This window comes from Ruditapes philippinarum, unplaced genomic scaffold, assembly GCF_026571515.1.
Source record: "Ruditapes philippinarum isolate M1 unplaced genomic scaffold, ASM2657151v2 ctg427_1_1_1_1, whole genome shotgun sequence".
Classification (NCBI taxonomy): Eukaryota; Metazoa; Mollusca; class Bivalvia; order Venerida; family Veneridae; genus Ruditapes; species Ruditapes philippinarum.
The window spans coordinates 33,399-43,111 of record NW_026860379.1 but is presented as its reverse complement, the minus strand read 5'-3'; the positions used below and the strand labels follow the sequence as shown (position 1 = coordinate 43,111).

General features: G+C 33.8%; 1 protein-coding gene across 1 annotated transcript; it reads right to left on the bottom strand.

Moving 5' to 3' along the window:
- Window positions 1–247: 247 nt before the first annotated feature.
- LOC132759824 (filaggrin-2-like) lies at window positions 248–9,445 on the bottom strand. Its single transcript, XM_060751680.1, has 2 exons — window positions 8,568–9,445; window positions 248–4,220 (listed from the first exon to the last, which is right to left on the bottom strand). Exons 1-2 carry the CDS (start codon window positions 8,623–8,625, stop codon window positions 643–645), a joined length of 3,636 nt encoding a protein of 1,211 aa, XP_060607663.1. The 5' UTR covers window positions 8,626–9,445; the 3' UTR covers window positions 248–642.
- Between the last annotated feature and the right edge of the window lie 268 nt (window positions 9,446–9,713).

Here is a 9,713-nt window from a genome sequence, read left to right as displayed (position 1 = left end):
ATTAATCACCCTCTTATTCACAAATAAACATGTGTCCCTATTTAACAATAAGTCATTTCTGTGTACCACTCAGTTTTTAGGCGGAAAGAAATTGTCTGTCCATCTCACATAAGCACTGCCATAAGCACTGATAATGTCTAAATGGATCTAAATCAACACAAATAACTTCACAATTTGCTTAATAATGCCTGTTATGTCATGACTGATGTGCAAATTGTAATGGTGATATATATTTTTATCGCTTGTGTTGTTTTTACTGTCGTGATAAATGATAAACAGAACAATCTATCATCATTTTACGTGTTTCTGTTCTGTTTAACAATAGTGATTTCTTTTTGTAAATCACAAAGCCTATTTCAGGACTCTATTATATTTGTGGACAGATCAAATGACGTTTGCATTTCAACAAGCCTAATCTTCTTACGAGCAACATTCTCCACCTGCTCGTTCATTTGCATATCTCACTTGAACTGTCATCCGAAGTTTGGCACGCTAACGAACAATGAAACCAACATTTATTTATGTCTAGAGTGATAACCATCTCATTGCCATTAAGGTTTTTTTTTATCTCATCATTTAACGCTTTGCGAAGCATGAAACATGCTTATGTTTTCTTCTTTACGCCTAGACTCCTTTCTGTTCTCAGATGTTTTTACTTAAAGATGGGTTTCTTCTATGTGAGAAAACAATCGCTCCATGTAGGTCTGTTTGATCATTCATTATATCATCAACAGAGAGCACGAGCATTGCTTCCATACCTGACTCATAAGGTGCATTTCGGTTAACTCGACGTTGAACTACTGGGGAAGAATTTTGAGGCATACCATTTGACCTTTGTTTTGTCTGTTGTTTACCGTTGTTCATAAAAGCAGGAAAGTCGGAATAACGCCTTGTTGAAGTTTCACGAATAACTGGGCCTTCCATGAATAAAGGTGTTCGCATCACAGGTTTTTGCTGGGCCTCGCTCAGTATCATTGTGTCAAAGTTATTGTTTTGGATGTTAAACCGCTGCATATTGTGCAGCTGAATACGTCTGATATCATTTAGAATATCGGCGAGTGATATGATCTGTTCTGACTGTCCTCTATTCAACCCTTGACGAAACCTATTAGGTGAAGTCCTTTGGACAAATGGTTGTAAGTTTGATCCTAATATTGTATTACGATTTGGACCCGACTGAAGGTTACGTGAAATTGTGTTCCGCATATCTGGAAATATTCTTTGTGACAAAGGTGTTGATACTTGATAACCTAGACGTTTAGTCGTAGGACTTTCTGTATAGTTTGGTATGTAAGACATAGTTGTGCCAAAGAAATCGCTTGGTCGTCTGTCCATCTTTAATGTAGAAGGAGCAATATTTTCAGAGACATGCAAAAAACGGTCAAATTTAGAATCAATTCCAGTAGTTTGCATTTGGTTAGGTGACACTGTACTTCTTCCACCAATGTTTCGATTTTTGTTGATATCTGTTAAATGTGTGCCTGATAAGATATCATTGACTAAATTCATTTCTGTGGTTGTCTGATAGTTACTCTGTGCATTACTTTTAAACTCGTTTACAGATGATGGTCCCCTTTCTCCACTTGATTTCCCAACACTTTCCGATGTCACTTTATTAAATGGTTTAAATGATTCAGGATTGATGGACTCCGTTGTAGCTTTTGACTCAGCAGCTTTGCTAAAAGTAGACGTTTTATGATTTGTGTCAAATGATTTTTCTTCCGAGTTATTTGGATAAGTAGAAGATTTTATGTCAGTCTTTGAACTTGATGGCTGAAGCTTTAACTCAAAATTAAATCTCGCCTCTGGCATTGTTCCATTTTGATGTTTTGAACTCGGTATATTCGACGTATTTGATAACGTTTTGTTTACAAGCGATCCTATAATAACTTTCATTTGATCAAATGGATCAGCCGCTTTTGCAATAAATGTCACAACATCTACTTCAGAGTCGTCATCAAGCTGTTTCTTTGGAGTTTCCTTTGTTGTTGTTGCATTGCTCGGTATACCGGCGGAATAGGGGAAGACTTTAGAAAAATTCAGAGACTCCCATGGAGATATAAATCTATCAATGGGTGACAAGAGAGTCTGGAGCGTAGTGTCGTTTACTTCTGAAAGTTTAAGGCCAGTTAAAGACGGAGTTGAACCACTATGTTGGTGATGAAGATGCCCATGATGATGTTGGTGAGGTCCATGAGCATGTGTGCTTTTTTCTTTGGCAGATTTTGTAGAAATATCAGAATTTATCACGTGACTGTGGCTATGGGATGAAGAGTGGACATGAGATGATCCCGTGGAGACATGTTCCGAATGACCAGTACTTGTTACTTTTGTTTCAGCTGTCGGTTGTACTAAAGCAGAATGACTTGCAGGATGATTCAAAGATGCACTTTTGATAGAGACTGATGGAGTCACATGCTCGGTTTTAAGGCCAGGAGCTTTTGTCTTAGTAAATGAAACTGGTTTATTATGTGGCATAGCCATGCGTTTTGTTGATTGGTTGTAGTGAAGTTCTAATGATTTGTTACTCCCAAACGGATACACAACAAGATATAAATGACCATCCCTTATTACAGCTGTGCCTGTGATTTTGTCAGTTATAGAACTGACGCTAGAAGATTGCGTTGGAGTGGATGGCATTCCTGAAGCCATATTAAGAAGATGATTTACATTCTCTGAAATAGACGCTGTAAGGTGCACGGTAGGTATTGTTCGCGAAGTATCCTGTTTTCCGTCAGAAAACATTATATGAATTCCTTGCAAATGAACCAACTCTTTTGGTGATGGTGAAACTATATCTGGACCTTTTGATTCCTGTTTGTTATGCATGTGTTGCGGCGTTTCATTATTTGTTTGTTTAATTGTGTTCTGGTGAACTCCCGAAAGACGTTTTATTTGCGTTTCTACACTTCTAGGTGTGGTAAGAAATCCTCTATATCTTGTTGGTTGAGTCGTTTGTACAATTGAATGAGGTGGAACTGTACTGCCTATTCGAATATTCAGTATATTATCAATAAATGTTTTAGAAAATCTTGATATCGATTCACTGTCGGCCACGCCTCGTTTTGTTATAGGCCGAGCATGTAAAGTAGACTGTCGGTAACGTATTCCCGGCGGACCTGGACTCGTGGTTGGAACTGTATTAACCTCATGATGCATATTGTTTCCATGGTGATGGTTACCATGACCATGACCATGATCACCATGGCTATGACCTCCATGACCTTGTGGTGCATGAGACGAATGTTGGTTGAACATACCGTTAAAAAGATTTCCGAGTCTTCTAGCTCCTTTTGAACCATGCAATTTGTCATTGATTGAATTTCCATGTGAACCACTGTTTGATTCAAAAGCCATGTTGATTCCGTGCTCATTACCTTCGTGACCATGACCTTGAGCATGATCATGAACCTGGTGACCATGATCATTAGAATGTGCATGATCATGACCTTGATGGACGTGATCTTGATGACCGTGTTCATGATTATTAGAATGACCGTGATGACTCATATCATGACCTTGGTTGTTGTTTGCTGAGCTTCCTAGACCTCCAAGTAAAAAATCTAAGTCCAGTGCCTTATTAGTGGATAAAAATGTGTCGGAATTTGTTACACTTGGAACTGTAGACGTATCTGCCATATCGCCTAATAATGTTTGTAAGTCTAAATTTATTTCATTTGATTGTTTAGGTATAGCATTGGACTGACTTCTTTCTTGAGATTGTCTATTTAAGAATTGTAGACCGTGCGGTAGTGCCTCTATTGGAAAGTGAACATTTCCATTAGGAATCGCTTCAGATGGTGGAGTCGGTGCATCTCTGTTTTGAAGGCTATGTAAAGTGTGCTCGTGATTATTCTCATGTTTACCGTTATTGTTATCATGTTTTCCATTACTATCACCATTATCACCATTTTCACTTTTCACGTCGGTTGAATTATTATATTCACTATTTGTTCTATCAACCAGCGATCGTAGTTCGACCGCCAGTCGCCCTGCCATTGCATCGTTAAAATGTCTGTGACTAGGGACTTCGTATACGGCCGCCGGATTAACGGGTGTTCCGTGGTTTTGAAAGAATGTGTTTCTAAATGATGACGGTTGTGATCCATCTTGGGATGACCGGTAGTGTATGTGCCGGCGGTGTCCGCCGGATGCATCATCTCTGTGGTAGTGTACAATATGTCCATTCTGTCCATAGTCGGAAGCTCTTAATGGAATACCTGAAATGATTAAAGAAACATTTAGTAACGGATTGCAAAGGAATATACGAATACTAACAGTTTTTGTTTAGTTGTATGAATAAAAGAACTATCAGTATATTTCGTTTGAAAAAAACAATTGTTTTACTTTTAATGATATTATCATGAAAAAGTGTTTTTACAAGAGAATGTTAACAAAATTTTGCACATTAAAAGTAATATTTCCAATAGGATTTATGATTTTTAAACATCAAGTTCAATTCATGAAGACAATCTTATTGGTAGTATTGATGTTTTTGAATGAGTAAATCACGATGTCACCATTAAAGCAATTTTAACTACTTAAATCGTTCTTATGTTTCAATATAAGATCACTGTGTCAAACGTAACGAGATGATGGTTATGATGGTTAACAATGACAAAGATATTGTAAGTTATGTAATAGAATCAAGGAGTTGATTCTTTAAGGCAATGTTCGATTTTGCGAGCACTTAAACAAAAACGAAAGAATTGTAAAGTGATAAAAATGACACTAAGTTTGAAATGACACCTTTTAATGTCAAGACATGTCATTGTTATTGTTTTTATATTTGTATTTTTGTTTTTTTATTCTTTTTTATTTTCATATTCAACATTTCTATCATAAGTACTTGTTTGAATTCTTAACATGGATGCTACCAGAGCGCATGCGTGGATAAAGGAAGTTGTTCCTCGCTAAATATTTGCGCGCCGACTGACATGGATAAAACCTGTTATTTGCAACACGTTCCTTTCAATCAATGTCAGCTTTGAAATATTTTTATGCAGTAAATTATCATATTATAATGAGCTAAAAATGTCTACTGAAACATAAAATATCTTAAATTAGCCAAAGATGTGATGGGCAATTGATGCAATACGGATCAATACATAATTATATTTTGATTTATTCACACGTTCGTAAATTCATATGAGCAAAGATTGCATCGCAGCGGTTATATTTTTTGCATCATGTTCGCGTTGACGAAACAGGTTTTAACCAAGTAAATTAGTATGTAAATTTTAAAGTTAACAAACTTAATGTCTTAGCATAAATGCTTTGTCTCGGAGATTATCCAAGAAAACTTTTAAGGATGTATTACAGTTTTGGAAATCATACTTGTTCTTGATTGTAAATCATAACTTTAGAATAAAAAAATAACAACGATAGAAAAGAACACAAAAATTACTACAAAATTACATTTGTTTTCTACTTTGAATTTAGCCTTGGTTTATACATGGATACTTTGCATAATTATGAAACATGTGATGTGTATATTTATCATGTATGACAGTCAAGAATGTTTAGGCATGCCTTAAAACTTCCTGACTATATCATAATTAATCATAAAAATGCCTGAGAAACGACATTTAAAAAATAAACAAAACAAAAAACCCTAACAAAACATCATATCGTAATTAAGAAAAATTATTATATTTATAAAAAAAAAAAAAATACGACTCTTCATATACATGTGTAATTTTGAAGATTGCATTTTTTTTACATGTGACATGCGTAGTGATACATATTTATTTAAAACCCCGCTTTCACGTGAAGGACGCCAGCTGTTTAATGTTGTAGTTAAATGAAAACTTATGATAGCTATACTTACTGCAAAGTATGCACAACTGTCAACAAACAATGCAAGTAAGAAAAATTAATTAGACGGTAAAAACTGCATAAAACTGCCGTATACAATTTAAGAGAAGCAGGGTGTGTTTATATAAAATACACTCGAATGAAACAAATTGTGCTAAATAATGTTAGTTTGTAAGAATAATGCAAATAATTAAAGAAAATCTTTATTTTCACCACAATGATTGTTAAACACCTAAGTAGCAAATAAAATTAAACCGTAAAAAGTATGAACTTATTCGATCTTCAGATGCTTCAAGGACGGGTAAATTAAAGAAGAAAAAAACAGAATCCCTAAAAAACGCAAAGGCAAAATTGAAATGTTCCAGATTCGGTTTGATTGAGCACGTTAAGCATCTCTTATAACCCACCCCCTTAGCACCGGCTTATGCATATTCAATCCTGAACATTGAAAGAACCGAAATCAATGATTTTAAAAGAAAAGGTACAATACTGAAAAGAAATACGTGAATTACGTGCACTTTCTAGCTGCACAGTAAAATGACTTTCTATCTGCACTGGTGTAGGAAGGTCTAAAATCGCCCCCGCCCACTCCCGATACACATTTTACAGTACCTGAGTAGCACCACCGACCTACTCAAAATTAGCTATCTCTCTAGTAATCATGATTAATACATATTAAATGTTTCATATCTTTCTTTTATCTTTACTTTTTTTTACCTCTTTCATCATTTTTATTTATTGCAAGTATGGATGTGTGTTTTTCCCCTTTGTCTGTAAAATGTTTCATATAATTGTATAATACTGAACAAGCGTGTGGATCATTCGAACAAAAAAATAAACTTTCAGTTTTTTTGCAGAAAGACCACTATTTTTTTTATTGGAGGTTTGAAATTATGTTATTCCTGAATGTTTTATTAGTACATGTATTATTATATAAAGAAAAACAGGTATGAAGAAGCAATATTTTTATATATATAAGTAAGGGAAAGCTGAAACATTTATACCTATACATTATCAAATGACACGTAACGTATGTGTCTGTTTTATTGTCATAAATTTACATAACGAAATACAAAACATTGTTGAGTAAAAATATGAAAACAAAAAAATTATACGTTGCTTCAAGAAAGCCAAGTTTTTTTTAGTTTTTTTGTTTTTGTTTTTCTTTCGTGTGTGTGTGTGTGTGTTTATCAAAATAGATGCTGAAGTATGAATGTTTATTTACTGAAACGTTAAGTGCACATTTAATTTTTTTTCTAATTTGAAATAAATAATGAATTGATAAGTGTTTCAAACACTGCAAACAACTTCATTCTTTGATTTTCTTTTTTTGTATCAGTCAGCTTATTTCCCGATTTCCATATAGTCCTTTCTTTTTTATTTGAGCAATGTTATACTTTGGGCAAAAGTCATCTTCTAGACCAAAAACTATAGGCCTTATTTTAAGGTAAAGAAAAAAAGAATCATATTCACCTATTTATGTGTAATAGATATTTTCGTTTTGACTGATCGTCCAACAGTCAATGAAACCGTTTCGTAACAAAACGTATCATACGATGTAGAAGTTAGTATCAAGTTAAAAGCACTTCAAATGATCGATCACACTCCGGGTTTATTTGATTTTTATAGAAGAAACGATCATGTTTTAGGGAAACTATAAACTATGATTTGTTGTTTCTGTGATTACGAGGGACTATAATGAGATCTTGCTCTAGTTTTGCCTTTATTTAAAGGTACAAAAAACAACAACAACATAGTTATAGTCCCTACTATAGAAACTAGAGAAAATTCACGGTGCGTCACTGTGACATCAACCAGTTATATCTTCGAGTAAGAACCTGCAAAATGTTATATGATATGATTGATAATCGATTGTTTAATGTATGTGAAATTTTTATCCGATTCTTACAGAGAAAAAAAATCCCAAAACATTTCATGCAAACAATTTATATATTTGCTGATAAGTTATAGATAATATAATGGCTAGATAAAAATCTTGGCCTAATTCATTTTTACGCAGACGATAAAACTTGAAATTGGTCTAAAGCTTAATGTCGAGGAAGAAGTTAGAAGACATTCCATGTGTTCATATTAAAGGAACTCCTCTGAGGTCCAAAGGCCTAAATACAAAAAAAATAAAAAATACCTTACACAGATCAACTTAAAAAAAGAAAAATACGCAAAATGATAAATAAGAAATAATATACTCAGACATAGATTGATAATCGTATTTTCTTTTTTAAGTTGATCTATTCGTGCCTGATTTAAGTAAAATCGTTGCAACGCTTTTCAATTTTGGGTCAACATTATTAGAATAATTATACTGGGAAAAAAACTGAGTGAGCAGATGATCTGAAATTTTGAACTTTGAGTTATTGGTCTAGACCTAGCTCAAATAAAACACCAATCCCTCCACTCTTGTCAAAAAACTTCAACGGACTTCCTTTAACAACTTTAACAATCAGAAATACATTTCTCTATTCTTTAATTAAAAGCTAAAAACTTTTCATTTCATGTTATATATTGCGCTTTAGATCAAGAGTTTTTTTTATTTACTATAAATGTATGCTTATTTTTATTAATTAACTCGTTCCGTATCCACGACTTATGCCATGTAGGCTTAAATGTATATATTACATAAATAAAAACTTCAAACAAGTTTGATTATTATTTCTATGGTAGATGATATAGGAATGATATAAAACAGATATCTAAGATACATTAAATATAAAAAGTAAATACAACTTTACCTGTTATGGTTAGAAAAACAGCTGATATTAATATTATGTGAACCGTCCAAAATATCATTTCTGAAACACAGTTAGTTCCATGTCCCCTTAAGTCGTTTTTCAATAAATAACTTCTCGGATTTATCTAAGGAAATATATTTCCACTTGTTTCCATTTTCAAGAATATTTTCCTCTTTGGGTAGATTGTTATTTCACGGAGTAAAAAGAAAAATAATGCGTTCCTCTTTTAACTAAACTATTACACGGCTACTAAAGCTGATTGCGTCCCACTAATTATTTAACTTTCGAACAATTTATATTAATATTGATAAAAAAAATCGTGTATTCGTCATCGCCTTCTTTGTTATTTTTAAAGCAGGTTTAATTGTTTAAATTCAGGACGTGATGTTTTTGTCTTTCCTACTTCGTGATATGATAAATCCAATTTCTGTTTGACAGATAACTTAACACTTGTGGTGACGTGCCTATATTCGATCTTCAAACGTCGAAAAAAAGACAAATTACTTCTTCAGTGAATAAAAAAAATAATTTGTACTTTATTTCATTTAAATCGAATGAAATTGCTCCGTCCCGTCGTTAGTGTTCGCCCTCTGTGCTTTCTGCGGATCCCTGAGATGTTATACTTGTCGGTTCACTGAAGTTTCTGCGGTACTCAACTGACTGTATCTCATTTTATTCATTAACACTCACGCTGACGTTTCAAATTAAACGTCGACCGGAATTTCAATGGTTAAACATGTCACAACGTTTCTAAAGTTTATTCCACAGGTAAAGCTTGTCCCGAGTAAATCAATCGCGAATCCGCCTCATGCCAGTTAACCACTTTTACTTATTGTTTCATGTCCCCGCTGACAATATATAAACATGTTGAGAGTAATAATGTCTTGTCTCGCTAATTTCTGTAAAATGGGATAGGTCAGCGCATGTCAAGTTGGTCTTACCTTTGTAAATTTAGCATTTTGTATAAGCTGTCACGTTAAATGGTGCAATTTGAATGCGATGTCCCGTGAATGCCGTGCACAATATTAAAATTGCATTAAAAAAAAAGAGAACGTCAAGAGTCGGCTATTATCAAATCAATTAAATGTATATAAAAGCCCATGCACAAATAATTTATCTGCTGAAAGATTCTATATTTTTGCAACA

What these genes read in the sequence shown, in the direction of transcription:
- LOC132759824 (XM_060751680.1), bottom strand. Translation starts at nt 8,625, where the DNA reads ATGATATTTTGGACGGTTCACATAATATTAATATCAGCTGTTTTTCTA. An exon ending in TGTTTTTCTAACCATAACAG is followed by an intron (nt 4,221 to 8,567) that starts GTAAAGTTGTAT and finishes TAATCATTTCAG; the next exon opens with GTATTCCATTAAGAGCTTCC.